Consider the following 22,566-nt stretch of genomic DNA (forward strand, 5'->3'; position numbering starts at 1 on the left):
CCATTTATTAACCATGCAAGTGAAGATTATAATTCCTTTCTTGGCTCTACTAAAGGCTCCAAGATTTCAAAGATTTAGATACTGCATTAAGCTGATAATACAGATGGAGATAATTAATACCAACATATTACTTTACAAGAATTTTGTAACCAAAATCATCGGTTACATTTGTTTATTCCCTACAAAACAGTGTAGTCATCAGTCTTGAACCCTAAAAAATATAAATATTTCAACATGTTAAAAAATTCTAGGGCTATATAATTACATAAAATAACAACAAAAAAGTATAGATGAAATCATTTTAATAAAGAGAAGTTGAAAAAGTCTATGATATTCATTTTGCATAAAGATCATAGCACTCCTTCCACACTTTGGTAAAAATAAACATCACTACTTTGAGAAAGACTTGTGGCAAAGGTAGGATTCATTTATTCAGACCCTTGCAAATTACAGACTGCACTTACAATTTTGTGACAAATTATAACATGAAGCTCAATAATTTACCAACTTTATAAAAGTAGTTTTAAAAAAGAGAGAGTACACTTTCTGGAAAAAAATTTTTGTTAGGCCCCAGTACCATAAAAATTAAGTTAATTGCAAATACCTTGAGGCTTCTAAACATAAGTCAACATACATAATCATCCAACATCTTTGGAACATATGACATCATGATTTGTCCCAAGGAAGACAAGCAGCATTTATTTAACTTATTGCATTGATCATTGAATTTCAAACAACTTTCACTGCAGTAAATGTTAACCCTTTCCTGCTCAGCCTCCTTGTTTCTCACAATAGAGGGGATAAAAAGTATGATACAAATGTGTGTAAAAATTTGTAAGAAGTTATGATGGGTTATGAAAATAGCCTATTCAAATTCTGAAATGTTTTCCAAGATAGATGCTATATACTCTTCCTTATGCCAAATACTTTGCAAAAATTACAATGTTTTCCACCGCCACCTGCGAGATCAACATGATTAGCATAATGCAAGTCATAAAATGGGTCAAGAAACAAGAGGATGTAACAACATTTCCCGCACAATTTTCTCAAGATGTAAAAGGCAATTCCCAGTGGGGAAACCACAAGACATCTATGATAATTAAAAAATATACACCCAAACTGCTATATGAAACAAATCAAGCTACAGAACTGTTCAATTTATGCAGTTCATGTTTCATAGGACCAACAGAAATCTCAAACCATTTCTACTCAAAAATTATTATCCTCCATATATCACAATGTTTATAATAACTATAGATTCATTTAGTGACAAATTCTGTTGACATATTAAGAGCTTGTAAACACTTTTTCTAAATGATAAACTTCCCACCTAGGAGTTTTAAATCATGGCAACCTTAAAATATAAACATGATCGAAAACCTTAAAATATAAAGAACTGAGTCCATGCAGGTTATCAGTGTTTGCTTACAAAATAACATTAGTGGTTCCTTACAAGATCTCTGGTGGCACATTTTTCCTCAAAATGGACAGCAATCAAATCACATCATTTATGCTAAAATGCAGTTATCCATTTTTCTGCAAAATTAAAACCCAGCTGGACATGGAAAAATTTAGTACTGCATCTAATCTTTGCACATCCTCTAAGACTGCAATAGAAAAATAAGAAAATCTTTCAATTTTTAGAAGTCCAGTTTGGTTTTTAAAAAATTTTCAGCACTAGTTTGTAAAAAGAAGGTTGCACTTTTGCTTGACACACTGCCCATCAAGAATAAAAAATATCACATTATTCATTTTTAAGATAATATTTGACAATTTTCAATGAGACTGACATATAAATATTGAAAAAAAGTGCTGCACTGCATAATATTATGATGCAAACCAATCATTCATCAAGGCCAAGAACCCCACCCTAAAACAATCATTGCAAAGGACAGGGATTAAATGGTTTGAAAATGGATGATAACAGATAAGCTTCAATTCACATAAGTTTGAGAAGTATAATCAACAATATTAAATTTACTAAAATCAGGTATACAAGGATTACACACAAAATATATGTGCAAGGGCCTTAGTGACTATCATTTGAAAAATGCATTTATTCTACAAGTTTAAAAGTACTGAAACATGTAAGAGTGACTTCAAAAATAGACATTCAGTAGCACCATTGGGTATCCTTCACATCTGATAGAAAATTCATTGGAATTTCTTTTTTTTCTTGTCTGATAGATGGTGACTGACAAGCTAAGTTTAAGATGAAGTTTGCAAGAAATAACATAATTTTACCTGAGTTAGACAAAGCTTGCAATAAAATAAAATGTTTCAGGAGTGGTGTCCAAAGATGAAGATTAGCAAGCACAAATAATGTGTTCAAGCACAAAACAGTGTGACATGAGAGAATTAGAGAGACATGAGTGAGAACGTGTGTGAGAGGGAGAGGGTGGGGGGTACAGAGAACAAATATTAGAATAATCAGAAGTTTTGTTAGGTGCATGCTGGCAGTCATTCATTATGCAAAAAAAAAAACTTTTGCATAGTGACTATTCTGGCACATTTCAAAGTAACGAAAAAAGAAACCATCTCTGATTATGCAAGCACTGAAACAGATGCAAACTGTTTCACCATGACCCTACATTAAAGAATTTTAACTACAGCATGATCTCCAGTCAGCTTCCAATATGAACCTCATCAAATGTCAACAGAGAATGCTCTAGTGAAAGGGCAGATAACTCTTTGAGAAATTCCTCTAAGACGAGAGCACAGTAGACAGCATTCCATGTTTTCAACAACTCCTCATGGCTATCCTGAGTGTCTCTTTGGAAATCATTGATAAAGTGGTAACCAACGCCACCTGCCACCTCAACTTGCTTCAGTTGCGGGCTTTTGCGAACAGGTGGTCTTGAGCGCTTTGGTCGGAAGAGATCGGCCAGAGACACTTTCTTTTTCTCTGGGTGTGACAAAAACATTCAGATTGATTGTGTAAAAATATACAACAGCTTAATGAAAAAATTAATTTATTTTCATATTAGTTAATAAAATAACTGAATGATTAATTAATGACATTATGTGCCCAGTTTTTTTCCTAAAAGCAGCAGCTTTATTCTTTTTAAGTATCACTCTCTTGCTACTTCTTGAAGTATCAAAAAACAAATGTGTGCATTAAACTAAGACACAGGTCTTCACTATCTTTGATAATGAACAAACTTTAATAGCTGTCAGTAAGTAAAAGAGGTTCTACAACTTTGTACAAAACAATACTACCTGGAAGAAGATCACTTATAGTTGCAGACCAGGGGCTTGGAAGGTTGACCATGCATATAATCACTTGATGGTGGCAATACAGAGTGACCACCACTTATGCTGCTTATGAGGTAGTCCTCACGCATCTTGAGGTTACCTCGAGCTTTGTTCAGGAGGGCACTAAAATTACGTGTTGTCACAGCATAGCTGTCAACTTTTTGACGCACAGAAGACAGAACCTGATGAAACGGTAATAAGAACTCTGTTTAAATTAAAAAAAACTCTTAAATGTTAAATGTCACTAAAACAAAAATCATTCAGTACTGTTAAAAGATCTATTTCTGTGAGAAGAACTAGAATACACTGAAACAACTAAACTTAAAAAAAAAAAAAAAATGCTCTTGAAACAAGAACAGACAAGAGGTCCTACACCCCATTTTCACCTGACTCTTTCACTTATATGTTTCTTTCCTTTTTTTAGTGTTGGTTGTGAAAAAGGTTTTTGAAAGTATTAAAACATGGTAATGATACCTCCCTTTTTAACATTTAACATTCTCTCTCTCTGCACCAATCTCTCCTACCTGCACTAATGACTTGACAGTGGGCTGGAAAACTAGATTAACATTGAGCAGAAATGATCGAAGAAGAGGATGAGGATAAGCTGCCAAACGTGAGACAAGCCCTGTCAACAGCAGATTTGCATACAAGGAGTTTTGCACCATCCCTTCAAGTCGCCCAAAAACAGCAGACAAGAAGGGTCCTGAAACAGGATACAACACCACAGTAAAAACAAATGAATAAATATGCACATCTACTAAAATGTCAGAGGATTTTACAACACACATGCTCTCTCTCTCTTTTTTAAAAGTTTCTGCTCCCTATTCTTTCTCATCAACTTTATCCTATTCATGTGTGTGTGGTGTGCGCATTTAAATATATAAATATATATAAACAGCGCTTATATGCAGATATGAATACGTGAAAAAAAGTCATTTAAAAATATTTATAAATCTGAAACTCTTTACACAAGTTTTTGCCTATCCAGCAATTAAGGAAGGTTTTCCAGCTATATACATGTACATTTAACTGAACAGTTAACAGATAAGAATCAAGAATTTTAAAAGGTCAGAAAATGACTAGCATGATGATGCAATAGCTCTCCATTATATCATAACACCATAAACTGAAGTTGGTACTAACGAACAAAACTTGTTTTTTTCCAAATGAGTATTTTTTATGTTCATATGAATGTAAAAGAAAACAAAAACAAAACAAAAACAGCTAGGCTAACCCAAGTCAAACTTGACATTAATTTCATTAAGTACATAGAAATTAAAATTCTATTTGAATTTCAGTTTTCGGAAATGTACAAGTAAAATGACCTATACTTTCTCTTCTGACACTGATGATGGCTGAAGTCAGTGAGAGAGCTTTGTGCATTTGTTTATGAGGTTGTAAAAACAAGCATACTTCAGTGAGGTCATGAAAAAAAAAAGTTTTTTTTTTCTTCCAAACTGCATGTGAGAATATTTTCCTCAAAGACTAGTATTTCATGAGTGAAACAGAGCTATTTGTGTACATCGTGGGAAATTTGTGCTTAACGCTGTGCCAGCAACTAAGACTATATCAGGGCTACAATTAGGGAAAAAGTACTTTGTAATAAACTCAGTCCCAAAAAATGAATATGCTCTTATGTTAGTCTTTGAACAGGGAAGTTAACTGGTGATTTGCAGTGTCAATGATTCTGCCATATTTCTCCACTAGTTTCATGGAAGAAATATATGACAAAATAATGCTTCATGCATATACACTTACTAAGCAATTTTTGTTTATTTAAAGCATGGAGAAAAAAAAATGATACCATAATAGTGCTAAGCTGACGAAGGGAAAGAACTCAACAGGCCTATACAATGATGCAAATAAAAACACTAACAATAAACAGTGAGACAGAGGTATAAATAAAGATAAAACGGGTTAGCAGCTTCAGTTCTTTAAGCAAAATACATATCTGTATGAAAAATGCAAAAAGAAACAAATATAAAATATGAAAGAGGGCATTATTCTGAACATTTCAATTGTAAGTTAACTATTTCCAACATGTTTAGCTACTTAAATCTCCATTCAAATATGGAGGTAAACAAAATGGGAAAAAGGAGCTGACCAATAATTTATATTTACCAGAAAATTATGGTCGCTTGAGAAATCTAATATGTATGGTTAGGTTAAATTTTAAAAAAGGAAATAAAAAAAAAATTAGAATGATTCTATGATTACAGGATACACAAAGCAAATTAAAAAATGCACATCAGCATCACTAAAAGGCACTTGATACTTTATGAAAATCAGAGCTGAAAAAAAAAAGGCAAAAGAAGCATGCAGACAAGAGTAAACTGCTGCAAGGATGAAGACTCAAAGGCTGGCAGGTGTCACGAGGCAGTAACACCTTGTACACAGCAGAAAAGCATCTTTGTCGCAAAGCCAGAGAAAGTCCACTAGTGAATGGGGCTTACCAATATTAGGTGGACTGCTAGAGTACCTGACTGAGGTCAATGGAAGATGCTGGCCTGTGGAGGAGGTTGAAGTTGGTGACAAGGACATGCCAGGACTAGTTGGACTCACTGGCAGGGGTCGTGAAAAGTCATCAGAGCTACCAGAAGGGAACATGTTCAATTTACCTCCATTGCTAGGTTCTTCCACAAACAACAAGCCCAGTGATCTAGGAGGAACTGCTTGGGAACTTCTCGTTGTCAGCAACTTTTGGGATGTAGCACCATCAGTGGTGGTGATAGGCATGGCTTGAGTCGATGAATTACCTTCTGTATGAACTCCTCTGTCTTTCAGACACCAACATCGACCGGTCTTCCAGGTGGCCAACTTTTTCTTCAAGTTTTGGGCCAATTGAGCCCATTGAGGACAAAGACCTGCTTTCTGTGGAAGCCTTTGCATTAAAGTCTGACTTCACTCCATAAGTTACACTAAACAATGCTTGTTCAAATGAGGAAAACACTTCTTCCAAAGAATCTGTCTTGCTGCACACTTCTTGGGACTGCAGATCAAGGTCATTTAGGCAGGTCAAAAAGCTGTCCAGGTTGTCTAGGCACAAGGAGAGTTTTGAAAGACTTTGCCGAGTTGGGGACAATGGGGATGAGGAAAGAGCCTTATTGCACAAGGGGTCTATTCTCACAACGGTACTACTAGAAGCAGCACGCCAGTCTGTGGCAGTCTTCTCTCCACTTTTATTTGCCACTTGCTGGCTTACACCTTCTTTCTGAGAGACAGCCACAGAATCTGATGATAGATAACCTGGACCTGAACAGTTTCTGTGGGGAACTCTGTCTTTTGTTTCCAGAAGGAGGCATGATGTTATTGTTCTTTTCAGCATTTGCATTCTCCTTCTGAAGGTTCTTAGTGGGTTCTGACCAAGTACTGTCACCATTAGCAACCCGTGAAGACACATTGGGGCCAAAAACACTGCCTGGTGCTGGATTCTCTCCATCATATGGTGCAGACCAATGCTGGCATGCTTGAGCACATCTTTTTAGCGTGATCTGTGCCTCATGCAGGTAGTCTGTATAACTGCTCTCCATCAATACATTCAAGTCTTCTGTCTGGGATGATGCCAATTCATTACTAGCAGACAAAGCAGTATGGACAGCAGATCGCCTGCACAAAAAATGACTGCATATTACTTCTGATATTTCTAATTTAATACTGTCAGCTGACACAATAAACAGTATTACATAAGCTGACAATATCAAAATATCAGAAACTTAGGTCACTCATAAGCAATCAATGATACTTAAACAAAAACTTAAGAAGTATACTTTAAAAAAAATCTTAAATAACCTTCACCATCTGAAAGAGAACTACATTATAAATTTGGTCAACATCCAGAAGATCAGAAGAAAATTCAAGATTTGTTCCATATAAATAAAACTGACAGAAAACAGATGTGACAAAAGCAAGAGGGTTGAAGCCTTTAATGTAATCTCTATTTTATAACCGCTAATGGTTTTACTTTTTAAGCAGCAGTTTAAGTAACCGGTAAATCATACCACTCTATGGTAATACAGTTTGAATAACATATACATGACTAAAACTAAAGGGTTAGGTCCTTAACAATCAGTAAAAGACAAATGAATAAAAGCATGCAGTGAATAAACAGCAGTCAAAAATTATATGAAAGAGAATACTAGTGTTAAGCATTGACCGTAACAAAACCTGGTATTATATAGCACAAGTACATATACATATACATATAATATACACACACATAGCAAAAAGTGAAGGTAGGATTGTTGTGAGAAAAAAGTTAATGTTAATAAATGAAAAATGTACATAAGTGCAAATAATAGTAGTTTATTCCTTGTTGCTCCTTTGAGGAGCATAGGGCCGCCAAAGTGCCAGAAATATAAAAAATAATTCACTAGTAAAAATTAAATGTTAAATGATCCCATTCGCTCTGTGGTTTGCGCTAGTGCATGGACTTACTGTTCCTCAGATAGAGATTCCATTTTTTTCTTCTCCTTTTTGTTCTTGAAGAAACTGCTGCGCCTGCGTGGTTCTTGTCTACTTGCAGGGCTAATCAGCTCTCCAGGAGTACTTATGCTAGCACTCCTACCAAAATTTGTTCTAAACATATACACACACACCAGAATAGACTAATGATCAATTCAGAATGTCTTATAATTAGTAATAGCACTGTCTTGTTAGTAGCTGCCTTGCATCATGTCACATAATGCACTTTATTATGTTACCATGCAAAAGGAACATTCTACCATTATCAACCATGCATAATGGATCATCAGTGTTGCTTTTAGACAGCAAGCATAAACAAAGATATTACAAAAACAGGCTTTCTTTTCATCTATATGCTCATTCTTCTATATGTTCTCAACATTTCTGTACATGGTATACAATTAAGCATCTTGCATGCATTTCATTGCATCTTTTTAGATATAGGTTACATGCTCTTCTTTGAGTGATAATGCACGATGCCATACCTGCTGAGCAGTGGGGCACGACCAGGTGTGACAGTCGTCTGTGGTGGTGAAAATGCAGCTATGGGTGAGGGGCTGGGGGTGGGACCTGCGGAAGTAGTGGTGGGATATGTCATGCAGCAGACTGGACGAAGCGAGAGGAATTTTTCCGCACTTTTGCCGTACAAGTCTATATCACGGACAGACCTGCGCTGGCTTACCATCACATGGGTACATGGAATTAGGTACCTGTTACAAATTATTTTTTAGCTGTCAAAAACGATGAGATATCTAGACTCTGAAAGTTTCCTAAAGTTTCACTTTACTCAGTTATTTGATGACAAACATGCACCAAAGTAAATGTAAACAGCTGACAATTCTATGTTTACTTTGTGTTGCTATAATTATCTCCCCAGTGCTTTAAATTAGCCATATAATGTGTGCATGCATAATATAATTTCAAACTAAACAAACTATGCATATGTTGTGTGCAGTTGCATGCATGTGCCTGCTTACGCAGATATGAGTGTATCTGCATGGTCGAGCATGCACGCTTATGATTAATAACAATAAGTTTATGAGAAAGTACATAAAAAAATTTGCTTCATAAATAAGAGATATCTAATATACAAAAACAAAGCCCATTATTTGATCTCTCCCCCAATCTACCCTGTTAATTTAATTTATTCCTTTCATGCTTTGGCATATAGGGTTGCAACACGGTCTCCCATTTTTGTTGATCTTTGGCCATTTTACTTAAGCTGCCCCACATCTTATTCAAAGCTTCCGTTTCTGCTTCAACTGTTTGGCACCAAGTTATCTTTAGTCTTCTCTTCCTTTTGCCTTGTTTTTTAAAAGCGTTGATTTTTATTAATAGGCTATCTCCTTCTCTGAGCACATGATCAATTCATCTCCACCTTTTAACCTTTATAACCATGACTATGTCTCTTTGTACGTGTGTAAGAGTTCTCTTGGTTATCTATCAGGGACAGTATGTTATAAGTGTTCTTCTCAGGCTAGTGGTAATGGAAAGATGATAAATTTATCATCTCTAACATTCTGAACCAAATCACAAAGTTGTTAGAAGGCAGCTCTGATATCATCAGTGTTGGTTTGTTGTAGTGTGCTGATTTCCTTATTTTGTTCATATTGTAGAAAGGATTTCTTGCATTCCTGAATCTGTTTTCTATATTGTCTACCCTCCATCACTTCTTACAACTCTGCCAAGAGAGATAAATGGGACACAAAATTCAGCATTTAACATCATTATCTCCGTTTTCTTCCTGCTGACTGTCTATCTCACTTGACTGGTATTTATTCGTGGATGGTATTCTTGCTTATGATAGTAAGTGTAGGACAACAATACAAGACTGTCTCCATCAAGCACGTCTTGCAGTGTTGATGGGCCACTCTTCTGGGGATTTTGCTGGCAGTCTGTTTCATCAGCCAGTCAATGTTATATTGAAGAGCATTGCAACAGCAAGCAACCCTGCCTTATTCTGGTGTTTACATTTAATCAACAATTCACTGCGCTCCACATTATAAGTTTGTGTAGAAATCTACTATCTGCTGAGGCATACCATATGCCCTCAATATGCTCCAAAGGCTGTTCGAAGTCAACAAATTTGATATAAAGTTGTTTCTGCTATTCAGTGCATTGTGCTCTATAATGTTATACATGGTAAAATTCTGGTCTGTAGAGCTTCTCCAGCTAAAACAAGTCTGTTCTTCTTAACAATTGATCTAATTTACTGCTTGTGAAATTTGCTAATAGGTGATTTTGGTGATTATTTTACTGCCAGCTGGAAATAGTTTACCATTCCAGGTGTTATATAGTCATAAAGTTTCTTGTCTACTAGGAATATAGCAGAAAGTTTAACTGCTTAAGATAACTATTAATTTATAATAAAACACAAGTTTTTTGGTCTTTTACTTATTACTAGGTATACTACATATCTTTTGGCTATTTACCTGAAAACAAGTTGAAACATAACTTCCTCACAATTCATCTCCACCAGGGTATTGAAAAGTGACAAGGAAACCAAAGACAGCTGAAAAAAAGATGAAAACATACAATGTCACTTTATCAAGTTTATGATTCACTTAAAATTATGGGTAGAGTACAGAAATGTTAACTGTTATCAGTATTTCACTGTTTAAAATGTCACTGTTTAAGCTGATGATGCTGCAAACATAAAAATGCTAAAAAATTTATCAATCTAACTCAGACCTTGCTATTAGAGCCAATACGAGAAATGAGGGATTCAAGAATCAGCATCTCATCATGGCGCTCCATCAACACAAATCGCAGGAATGCCTTGATCAGATGTGGCTCTGAGATCCGACGTAGAAACAGGTCTAAATATGCAGTAGCTGTCATCACTTCATCTCGTGAAGTCTATAAAAGAAGCAAAAAGTCAGGAAATTCTCAAACTTGCATATAAACATGTTCGTGCACAATGTAAACATATTCATAAAAGTTTTTATTTCTCTTAAGTACACTATGAGAAACATCATGTTTATGATAAAACTTCATATCAAAATGTTAACTTCATATCAAAATGGTTTGCACTGACATTAAGTAATCAAAACAGTGTTGTTACATACACAGTTCTTGATAAATCATCCATATCAAAAGCATATAGTTTAAAATTATTACTTTTGTACTTTATACTTTACACTGCCAGCACATAAAAGACCTGTTAGAACACATATTAGTTAAAAAAACACTAATGTGTTAGTTCTATGACAATGATCCCAGAATGGTTTTGCGCAGAATCTACCATTACAGCAGCATGAGACATATTTAAAGGCAATGTGAGCTCCACCTATATATCTTTTAGAACTTGTCCACTTTGCCTGGAAGATATTATCACCCATAGACCATCATGGAAAATGGTGGGGAAATGACAAAGTACAAAGGCCTGTTTTTTTACTCCTAATCCCAACACATTCAAGACAGAACCAACCAACTTTAAAAGAAAGAAATGATTTACAGCCCACATAAATAATATTCTGTCAAACCTGTATATGTTTCAAAATAGCCTGTTTCAATTAATTAAAACTATTCTGCAAAATACTTGCTCTAGTTATAAAGAAATTGGGTGAAAAAAATGTTGATTAATTCTTTAAGTGTATCAAGGTTTGTTCTAGTATAACTAAGACATAACTAACAATATTAAGAGGGCATTAAAAAATAGATTTCTCAACAAAACAGAAAACAGTAAAACTTTTTGTAAGCTCTTACTTTTGTTCTGTGCATAAAGGCTACATGAAAAATAAATCTAAAGAAATTCACAACCAATTAACAGAACATTGCTTTCATTAGTTTTTCTCATAAAAGTGTTTCAAATTTTTAATTACTTTTTTTTATCATGGTATTGACTAAAGCCTACATAAAGCCTACTTTTGTAATGTCATGGGAAATGTGGTCTTGATCACTTTCCAAAATGCAGACATTATTTTTTAGTTTTATTTTTGCTTTATATTCAATATATATTGGCATGGCGGTCCCTGGGATTTGCTGGCCCTGAGCAGGTGCATTGTTTGCACATGCCTAAGACCACCACTGGTGGTGGCCTCAGCTAAAGGAAATCTTTAGGATCAGCTGATCAGACTGCAAAGTATTCAAATGCTCTTGACGCATAAATCAGAACCAAACAGAATCCTTAAAATCTTTGACAGGCAGTCAAAATTAATCCATCTGTAAACTAGGCCATCACAGAATTTGTGCATAAAGTAAGAGAAAGAACAGAAGGCATATATACAATGATCCTAGATCATAAAATGGTATTAAATCCCACGTCTGCAGCGTTTAGCTTGATCAGAAAAAAAAAACCCAAGCAAAGGAAGCCAGTGTCTAACACGTTGGACAACTAGACAGGAGGGCTTTCGTTCTAAGCAAAGTGAACTATTGATGACTGGGATCTGCTTAAAATAAAAATGTTTCAGTAAAATGCCAAAAAAGAAGTTAAAAAACTAAATGCATCCATTAAAGATTAATCCATGCACAAGTCTGTAAAAATTCATTTATCTTTATGCGCACATGCCTGTATGCACATGCACAGACACGTGCTATTAAAAATTAGGAAAATCAGGAAATAGAAGAAGCATTTAAAAAAAGATACTTGTGTAAACCATTCGCTTAACAGCCACAAAAAAAGCTTAGAGTTTAAAAAATATACAAGACATTGCATAAAGAATTACTTCAATGATAGTAAGTAGAATAAGCTTGTTTATATTTATTAAAATTATATTACATGCTTAAGATAATGAGTTAAGCAAAATAACATTTTTATCATTCCACTCAATTTGAAAATAAATTCTGTGTGCCAATGAGTCACTAGGTGATTTTTTTAATGTGCAAACACCATAGAGTGTATAACTATGTGGTCTGTCACTGACCCCATTGTGCCTGCAGTCCATTGTGGACTAAAAGGTTGATAAGTAATGCATAACTATCTTTATTATGAACAGAAGTATGTTAGAATTATTTTTCCTCTATAATCTGCACTGCTTAAGTCAGAAAGTCTCAAACAAGCTACTCCTTATGGCTATGACTTACAACAGGTTTTTGATGACCGCAAAACCTTTCCTGGCCTACTCTTTGAACCCCTCCCTATCGTCTGCTGTAAACTGACAGTTTAACAGCTGCATGATGGCTGCCCTTCCCCTAAACACTTGAACTGGACTTTCCATGTCAATCTACACTTTTGTTTGCAACCCAATGCTTAGCATTTGATGTTTGTCCAGAAATAACACACAAACAAGTATCCCATTAAATTTTTGTTGGAGAACAGATCTGTTAGCACACTGAGCCTGTGTGTAACTATAGTTGTCAATGGCAACAGCTGTTAAAATAATAACAGTAAATCACCAGTGTTCGGTGAGTTAAAAAACAAACACAATCAAAGAAAAGAGGTATGCATGTGCACGTGCGCAAGACTGAATGTGAACACACAAGGCCAAAAAGATAATTACTTGGTTTGAAGGATTAACACATTTTGTATCAAGCAACGTCATATGATGTTAAAGACTCATCAGTGAAATGTAAGTTTTAAATTGTTTAAAGGGACACTGACATGACTTATAAAGTACCATAATACTGGCAATGTCTAAACTCTTGGTCTGAAATAATTGCATGTTAGTATGTAGTGTTCACAGAATGGAAGCAAAACAAAAAATATATATATAAATATACATGAAAATGGTTCAGCTGATATTTGAACTATATATGCGTAAAAACCTCCAAATATAATGTAAGCATAAAGTTAAAACAACAGTATCATCTGTAATTATCTTTCTGCATACTGCATTTTTTTGTCTTTTTCACTTAACATATTCTCTGTTGAGCTGATGAATATAATAGTGAAAGTCACAAGGAAAGACAACATCTGTGCAAGAAGTGATGAAAGGCAGCTTTCGCATGTATGATCACAAGGTACATTTTATGTTGATGTTGCAGCATGAAGGATATCTGGTAAGTCGTGCAGGATTTTAATCCTATTAAGGTGGCTCCTCTATGCATGGAAAATTATTAATTCAACTTGATTTTAGCACATAAAATATACTTTAAGTGATGATCAATGTCATAATTTGTCTTTAAAAGACAAGTTAAAGAAGATTTTGCATGTCAGCGGCCCTCTAAATGCCAGTCTAGCAAAAGATTTAGTGATATCCCTATTTCATGAAGTCAAAGAACTCCAATTTGAAATTTAAGCTTCATTTTACAACTGAGGAAAAACAGTTTGATTTGAAATCCATTTTCAAAATAGTGCTATCAGTTTTATTGTATCAATATTCAGTAATAATAAACAAATCAGATTTGATAATTATAATGACATACATGCACCAAAATCAAAACCAAACTTGCAAGACTTTTGCACATCTCTGACTTGTGGAAAACAAATAACCACAACTATCACACACATGTAAAATAATCTTTAAAAAAAACAGCTATGCTAAAAACTGAAATTAACTGAAATAAAAGCAAAATGGGTTACCAAAAAATACAAGTATACGCAGCTAAATCAGTCACAAAGACTTACTAACCATAAACACTGGTGTATCCAGTAGAGTTATAGGGAGGCCACATATGTCCTGTAGTGTTTCACATTACAAAAGAGGTAATAGAATACCAGATAATGTATGTTGAAAAGGAAAAAGCTATAATTTTTTCAGCAAATATAGCTATATATAGTTGTCTCTACCAAATGTTAATAAAAGACTAAGACAGAAAAAGAAGTGGTTAAAAAGTTATATGGATGTTGAAATGTCTAAATAGTGCTCAACAAACTCTTTTAAAAGTTCTGCAAAGCATGAGTAGTCACTTTTGCAAATAGCATGAAATCTTGACATTGAAAATGATACTTTGCACATATAATTATCCGAATTAAATTTATATATTTCAAAATCTGTGATCAGGCATAATTAAATGACATTATATTTATTTGTTCAAGCAATAATATTATTTATCAGGATACTTTTTCATAGGGAGACTCAAAGCTCGAAAAACATATATATATAAGGAACACTGCTTTGGGCCACAGCTTTGGATCAGACATGAGACAGGGTTTTCTAGTCAACTCTTTCTTACCGAAACAAGCATTACCATTAGCTGGGTACACTTTACCATTTAAAATGTTCTATTACAAATAATACACACAAATTTTACACCCTTTTCAATCACATACTGTTTATCAAATTAAAATAGCAAGAAAGCAAGATGTCAAAGCTGAATTAAAGTAATATGAAAGGAGACAAAAAATTTTTTTTTAAATCATGTAACTGATTGTAATGATGCCTTTTATTCCTTCTAAAATCTGTGCACTCATTGTTTGAATTGGCAGTGCTCTCGAGAGATGAAATGATTAGGACACCCTGTCAACCTTCGAGCACTTTAACACCCTCCACATGTGCACATACATAAACATGAGCATGCACACATACACCCACACACACACAGACTCCCACATATATATTGATAAGCACATTCTCTAGAAACTGGATGGGAGTAGGAAAAATTGCATTTTACTCAGAAAGTATAGAAAAGTTGAGTGCCAGTTTTCTAAGCCTATACACTATAATCTGTCTTATATTTTCTGTGTTTAGATAGCTGGAAAAAATTGTATATTGTTTTTCAATATAATTTTATTTAACTGTTTAGAAAATTATAGTTTCATTAATCTAAAAGCAAAGAAAAAACCTTCACCATATTTTTTGTTGCCTGCTTTGTCTGTTCCTGAAAGGGCTACAACAGATTTTTTTAAAATACTGACAAAAGCCCCATAACCATGATAAGGGTAAGGTAATTACACAAATCCACTGACCTGATGCAAAGCAGGTCCAAGAACTGGTAACAGAAATCCAGTGTAAATGAATTTAATAAGCTGATCACGTACTTGTTCATGGGCGACCTGAAATAACAAATCAAGCACATAAAAAATGTTCAAATGCATTTAAGATGGAGAAATAAAAGCAAAACAATAAATCTTTTGGAATGGCAACAAAATAGTACATATGACAAGGGAGAAACATAGGAAGACAAAATCAGAGAGCAAAAAGTAAAGGTTCTATTTGTCAGGAGCACAAAAGAATGAAGATGACAAAGACAAAAATTCTTTATTATATGACGACAAAAAATAACTTATACATGCTTGTAAAAAAATATGTCTTTATTCATTCACAGCAGTTTTATGTTATGTTAGAATTATAAAGGGATGAAATGGTGTATACAATAAGTGCATAAGGAGAAGAAAGAGAGAAATAAACACAGTACCTGAACAACAGCATTGCAAAACTCCAAGGAGTTGAGAAACATCTGAAGGTCAGGAATCCGCTGGCAGTCCTCTTCAGTCAGAGCACACCAGTCATCACGTGAAGGTGTTATCTTTCTTGGTAGTGACGAATATAGACCACTTAAACCTGTAGCCAGCACCTACATGCAGTAGAGTGATCTAAAAATTCAGTACTTCAGATGCAAAGCTATGACTACATTCACTACAGATCCTTATGGAATAACAGCGTGTAAAATGCATTTCTCAACTTCACTATTTTGTACAAAGTACTGTACAAAAGGCACAGAAGTAATAAAGGGTATCATTATAACTTCTCTTGAAATGATGAACTAATATCCATGATAACATGTAATTGTAAACTACTGGCAGACTAAATGGCCTGATTTTTCCCCCCCAAGATATATAAAAGATAACATACTTGAATTACATTGTGTGTGTGTGTAAGTTTTTACAAATGCTCATGTACAATTGCCAAATACAGCCCCTAAAAAAGTACAAGCTGTCTTCATTCTTACTTATCAAGATTGATGCTGCTTGCATCTCGACTATGTCAAAATAGACAAATTTACTGAGAAAAAGTAACAAATCATAAGCTGAATGAGCTTGAGATTTTTGTATTTGTCACTGCTCACAAATATCTAAATTTCATTCAGAAAAGTGTTGAACATATCAAACCAAGTTTAAAATGATATAATCTGCTCTGAGTCTTTTGAATTGGTAACTAATGCTTGTTTCTAGAAACTGTATAAGTAGAAAATTAAATTCTGAACATACACAAAATCAAACATACATTTTTGGGCAAATGAGTGATCATAAGAAACAAAAAATAAACAATAAAAAGAAAAACTGAGACAGAATAAGAGACTTTGGTGCTACTTACAGGACAAAAATCAGAATTATCAGCGATGTAGTACCCAATGTGGGGATGTCTGGCTGAGAGGGTCATAAGGAGCAGCAAAGCATCTCTGGCTCTCTGGCCGATGGGTCCTTCACGGTGGATATAAGGGATCAGCAAAGAAAATATAAGAAACTTAGCTGGGCCATGATCAGCTTCTGTGCTAAAGAAGCTCTCAAGTATCACAGTTTCCTGTGAGATGCATGTGCAGATCTGATGCAAAACCAGAACTAGGCGAAACTCCAGCTCTTCAGAACCAGAACTTGGAAGCTGAGGCTCCTTGCAGGCCATAAGAAGACGATGCAATGGTCGAATAACAGGGCGGTGAATGAGCAAGAGCTGTCTGCTTTGAGATATGAGGAGCTCGTACATGCGAAGTTGTTCCATCCGCAGCTTGTCCTGATGGTCTTGCTGACTACTGCACCAGTTACAAAAATTCTCCAGCACCTGCAATGTTTATAAACTGACAATGTAGCATGTTCACATTGTTTTGATTAATATCAAGGGTGTTAAAGTAAATAAGGTATGTGTGTCCTTCTAATTACCACAGCAATTAAAGGTCTTTTCATGCAATCATTTGCCTTAATAGTGGAATATCAAAGCTGAAAACCTTTAAACACACACTAAAATACTAATGTTCCTGAGAAAGCAAACCTCTTTTTCCAGCAGAAAGTTAGCAATGGGGCCAGGCATTCCATCAATGCTCTCTTCTCCTACCAACAGAGTAATCATCTGCTCAAAGTTATGGACTACCATCTCAAGGTCATCATTTGAAGGAGATGAACCATTATTTCTGTTGCCTGAAATGACACTGCATGCCTGCTGCCAGTGGTTTTTGAACACCTGTTTAACAAACGTTGAAATAAATTTCAGGACCAGGAACGAATGAACAATGTTTACAAAGAAGTGAGAAAAAGATAACCATGGCCAACATTTCTAGAGAACATTTATAAGTAAGGAAAAAACCTTTAAGTCAGTCTGAGCTGCTGCAACGAAATAAAAAGGTTTGTCTGCAGTCATAACATTCTGTGAGAACTGCTAATGCAAAGTCCATTTCATTTATGAAAAAAATGTACTCTTCTTCACAGTCGCTGGCATATTTGCCAGTTGACTTTAGCTTCTTCATGAGTTGTGTATTATTACTTGTTAGCCATTTCAAATCTGTTTTGTCTCTTCCTCACCCACCCAATAATAAACACACTTTTTCTGTAAACAAACATAAATTATAAAAATAAACTGAAAAAGAAATGTTTTCTATATACCTCGAAGCAAAGGTCAGGGTCAGTGCTCATGGGGTCAAGGTTCCCATTATTGCTGGAAAGGGAACTGCTTCCATTCACAGCTGTCCGAGCATCTTCTCGGACACTGGAGGTTCTTTTGAACCAGCTCATCCTACTAAGATAAAAACTAATGCACCCTTAATCATTTTCCCCTTCTTTGTTCTTTATAGGGGTAAAATCATTCCCCTGCCTAAAGTCTTCAGATGTACATGAAGGGCCCTGGCTCTTTCTGCAAGAAAGTACAAGGACAAAGTGAAATTGAGAAGCTGTCATCTCATCATCTCCACTCACTCTCCAGCTAAAAAAGACACATTAAGCTGACTAAAAAACAGCTGGAAAAAACTGCCGTTCTTTTATTTTTATATGATCAAAGAAGTATTATGTCCTAACATTTTATCAAAAACTTGTCTTCTTTAACAAACAACTCTATGGGAACAGGCAATGCACACATCTTTTTTTACTAGTCTAAGAAGCATGACTTCAGTGGCTACTAGTGCTAACATGCCAATCAAAGTACTTTGCAACACTTGTATACATTTCAGAATTGGACCTTCACATTTGAGAATGAAATAGTTCTCAATGGTACTTTTTGCTGTGTTTAGTCATACTGAGTGGGGAATTGGATAGAAGAGTCGTTAGAGTGTTGGCGTCCGAGCTGAGAGCATGGTAGTTCAATGCCCGATTAGAGCAGTAAACTTCCCCCAGTCGACCCAGCTAGCAGGAGTGGGTACCTGACTCTATAGAGGGTTGGTGAAGGGTAAGGCAGTGAGGGAGAGATGGGCACTGCCCTCATGCACAGCTAGCCCCAAGAAAAGTGCGGTCTCTAAAACCTCACCCCCCAAACGACGTGAAAAGGTTGGGGGATAACCTTTACCTTTTTAGTTATATTGAGAAATTAAAATTTGCTTCACATGTTGTCTGGGTTGTCATTCATTGACTGTCCCTGTAACTCTATGAGGTTTAATGCATAACATGCTGACACAACACTTGATTTTCACAGCTTGGTGTGTGTGTACACGCACATGCGCTTCAGTCTGTTATTGAAATGTGATTTTTAAATTGTGTGTCGTGTCTCATTACTACTGTCACCCCTTCCTCCATCTTGCTTCTGCAAATATCTTCTGGCATGAAATTTATTTTAGGGAACAGCACTTTGCTGATGAGACAACTCTTGCCATGATTCAGTCAATAAGGAGAATAGTTAAATAACACCACAGACCACCTGGCTCCTGTGGGCTAGTCATAAGTAGTGCAGCTGGAAATCTGCCAATCCTTGATCTTTTCTAACAAAGTAGACTAAAGTCAGCTCATAAGAAACTAAGTCAGATGTTACCAAGAGTTTTCAACTGTCAATATTAATTTTAACTTGAAGAAAAGCAACTTCTGAGATCACCTCTACATGGGGAAATATGCTCTGTAAATTCATCCTTGTTGATATTATAATAATCCTAATAATAAGAATAATCTTATGACAGATTTTTCAAGTACTCATGGAGAAAGAAATAAGACATTTTCTAAAATCTCAACTTTTAAAATTTCCATTACAGGTAAATAAATTCATGCTTAAAATCTTTTCTTTTATCTCAATAGGTAAAGTAGTAATAATGTAATCTTTTAATAATGTATTGGTAATAATGTAAGAAATCAACATATGCTATTAACACTTGCACTAGTAGTACATATGTTTACTTAGTTTATGTTCTCAAAAACAAGACTAATTTTTGAAGTCATGAATAATTCTTATACACTCAACACAATGATATATATATATATTTATATAACAGGTTTGATCTGAATTTATTTCATTAGTAGAGTAGCTTCTATTGTTGCTCAGTCACGGAATAAAAACATGAATTTGCAAAGAAATGCAAAAATAAAATCTTGAAAAGCAACACAGGTCAATGAGGACCCATTCACAACTAAAAGCAGATGAAGAGTTTCATGGAGATGAAGATAATAATGATCATAAAAATGATGAGAAGATGAAGAAAAAAATTTTGCAAAATCCTAGCTCCTGCTTCCTAGCAACTTTATCTCTTAACTGAAAAGTGTTCATGGCAAGAAAAATTGCCAGAGATTAAAATGTCAAAAACCAGAACACAATGTTGCAAACCTTTAAAAAGTACTACTTCTGTACTTATTTGTTCTCTGCTATTTGATTTTGGATGCAAGATTGTTTTATTTACACTATGGAACTTCCCATCTGCATGACCAGCATTTTAATTTATTTTTTCGTTGGAAAATAACATGTAACAGGATGTAGAAAATAACAGCAGATACTCTACCTGTTGCTTCGTGAAAAGACAAACCTGCTCCCCTTTTAATTTGTGATTAGTCAGTAATCCTTAACTTTGATAAGTAAAGATTCACTAAATTACATATGCCACTAGACTTCAAGGAGATATACTTTCAAATGTTTGTTCAGAAAGTGCCAGCTGTAATTCTGACACTATATTTTTAATGTGAGAAATTTCACAGCAACTTCAAGTTTGTTAAAAGAATATAAAGTTAAGTTTAATTAGAACCACAATGATGAAAACGATGTTACCATAATAATGTAACACGTTAATTACTCAGTTACAAATCAATATCTTGTCCTTTACGCCGTTCACAACATTTAAGTAGGTAAGCCAGAACTTTTAATCGAGTAACTTTGTAAGTGTATGCATGAGAGATGAAAGTGAGATCATGAAAGGGCAAGGTGAGATGAGAGTGGCACGCAATGCCTAGCAACATGTCTCATTTGTCATTACTTAATAAAGCTTCATTAAATATATATTAGACAGTAACACTACACCGAAGTATTGACAGTGTACACCACTCTATCAACAAACTTGCTTAAGCGCTGTATTAGCTTTTAGTCTGATGAGCTCTGCACAAAGGTACACAAGCTAGCCAAGGACTGCATGACGCATACACACCCACTGTCGGTAACAATTCATTGCCACCGTGTACTGTTCGTCTTGTGCTGTCGGTAGAAGAATCCCTCAATAATACACGAAAGCATCTTTCACTTACCGATCAATCTTAACCAGCAGCAAAAGGTTTTCCTCACTGCAGACAAGATCCAAGCGAAAACAGCCTTACTCCTTCGCTGCACAAGATTTTGTGGATGTTTCAGGTAAACACAAAATTCCAACGCACCAACTGTTAAGGCTTCTAGCCGTGAGCAAAGTGTGTCACCTGCCCAGTGAACGCTGCGGGGTGAAGGTAGGAGGCAAGCAGTGCCTTGAAACTATGGATCGGAAAACACCATGGACAAAGTGGTTATTTTAATAATTCCTAAATTGTACATCGTTGAGCTATCGTTATTATTATTATAATAAATTGTTGGTTAAATATTTTGATAGCCAATACAACAACGAAGAAACAGTGGCATGAGGCAGCATAGCAAAGATCAGAGGGGTTGATGCAGCGGGGAGTCCAGACAACCCGCAGCTCCCGCTGCCTCCGGTGCAGCGCTGTTCACCTCGCGCTGCCGAGGGCGGTGTCTATCCCATGTACGTGCAAGCCACGTGGCATTCGTTACAAATGTTACTTAAATGAGATTAATTTTCTTGTCATCTGTATATCACATAATTAATAAAATACCTACCTATAAGTTCTTTGCATTTTAGTAAGTGTATTACATATCTCTATAAAAAAAATGGCTCTTGAAACTTTTACAAATGTGATGCCATACTTTATACCGAATAAGCAACTAACTTCATGGAACAGACCACTGTACTTTTGATAAGGATATGTAATTATTTTTTTTTTTTTTTTGCTGAATAGGCAACTGAAGTTTAATCCTGGCAATGAGCGGCGCATGTATATATAGAGATGGGAGGGGTGGAGACCATTTTTCTGAAACGTTTCAATTTAAAATGGTCAGGATCGATGCTATTTTGCTTTACCGCTGTGCCACCACGTGCTGCAGATGTAATTATGTTGTCAATGGTGTAGGAGAGGGCAGCCATCCTCTCAAAAGGAGGAGGCAAGAATTAAAGTCAACGTCGTTCACTATCAGTGTGGAGTTTGTTACCCCCGCCCCCACCTTCAAAGCTGAGCATCTTCCTAAGCGACTGGTTGAGTGTATTTTTCTTTTTAAAAAAAAAAAACCGCCAAGCGGCGGTATCTACATCTGAAATGGTCTGCCAGTTTTTAGGACCTGCAAGATAATTATACCATTGTATTGTATTATTGTACCACTCCAGTCTTTTCTGTAGCTATATATATATATGCTCCCTTTGGCAACGTCATTGGGACACTCGATCTGTTGGCCAGAATAAGTTACATGCCATCCTACCATGTCTTTCTGAACGCCTGTCTCCATTCCGTTCTGTACTTTAAGAGGCGCAGTACTCAATAGACCTAGGTTGGGACTAACCTTTGCCACCCAATCTCACCTTTTACGAGGTGAATCCTCACCAGTTTGT

The 22,566-nt window shown here is 35.4% G+C and overlaps 1 protein-coding gene across 1 annotated transcript; it reads right to left on the reverse strand.

The window, feature by feature from the left end:
- Positions 1–1,466: 1,466 nt before the first annotated feature.
- Positions 1,467–21,609, reverse strand: LOC112559639 (FTS and Hook-interacting protein-like). The gene is given in 17 exon segments (XM_025230974.1): positions 1,467–2,903; positions 3,234–3,437; positions 3,780–3,958; positions 5,709–6,066; positions 6,068–6,434; positions 6,436–6,861; positions 7,690–7,830; positions 8,202–8,426; positions 10,149–10,228; positions 10,408–10,575; positions 14,229–14,276; positions 15,506–15,592; positions 15,955–16,113; positions 16,854–17,315; positions 17,523–17,711; positions 18,131–18,377; positions 21,167–21,609. Coding segments are annotated over 16 exon segments (3,501 nt in total). The 5' UTR covers positions 18,260–18,377; positions 21,167–21,609; the 3' UTR covers positions 1,467–2,624.
- Positions 21,610–22,566: the final 957 nt, after the last annotated feature.

Source organism: Pomacea canaliculata, linkage group LG3 (assembly GCF_003073045.1).
Source record: "Pomacea canaliculata isolate SZHN2017 linkage group LG3, ASM307304v1, whole genome shotgun sequence".
NCBI lineage: Eukaryota > Metazoa > Mollusca > Gastropoda > Architaenioglossa > Ampullariidae > Pomacea > Pomacea canaliculata.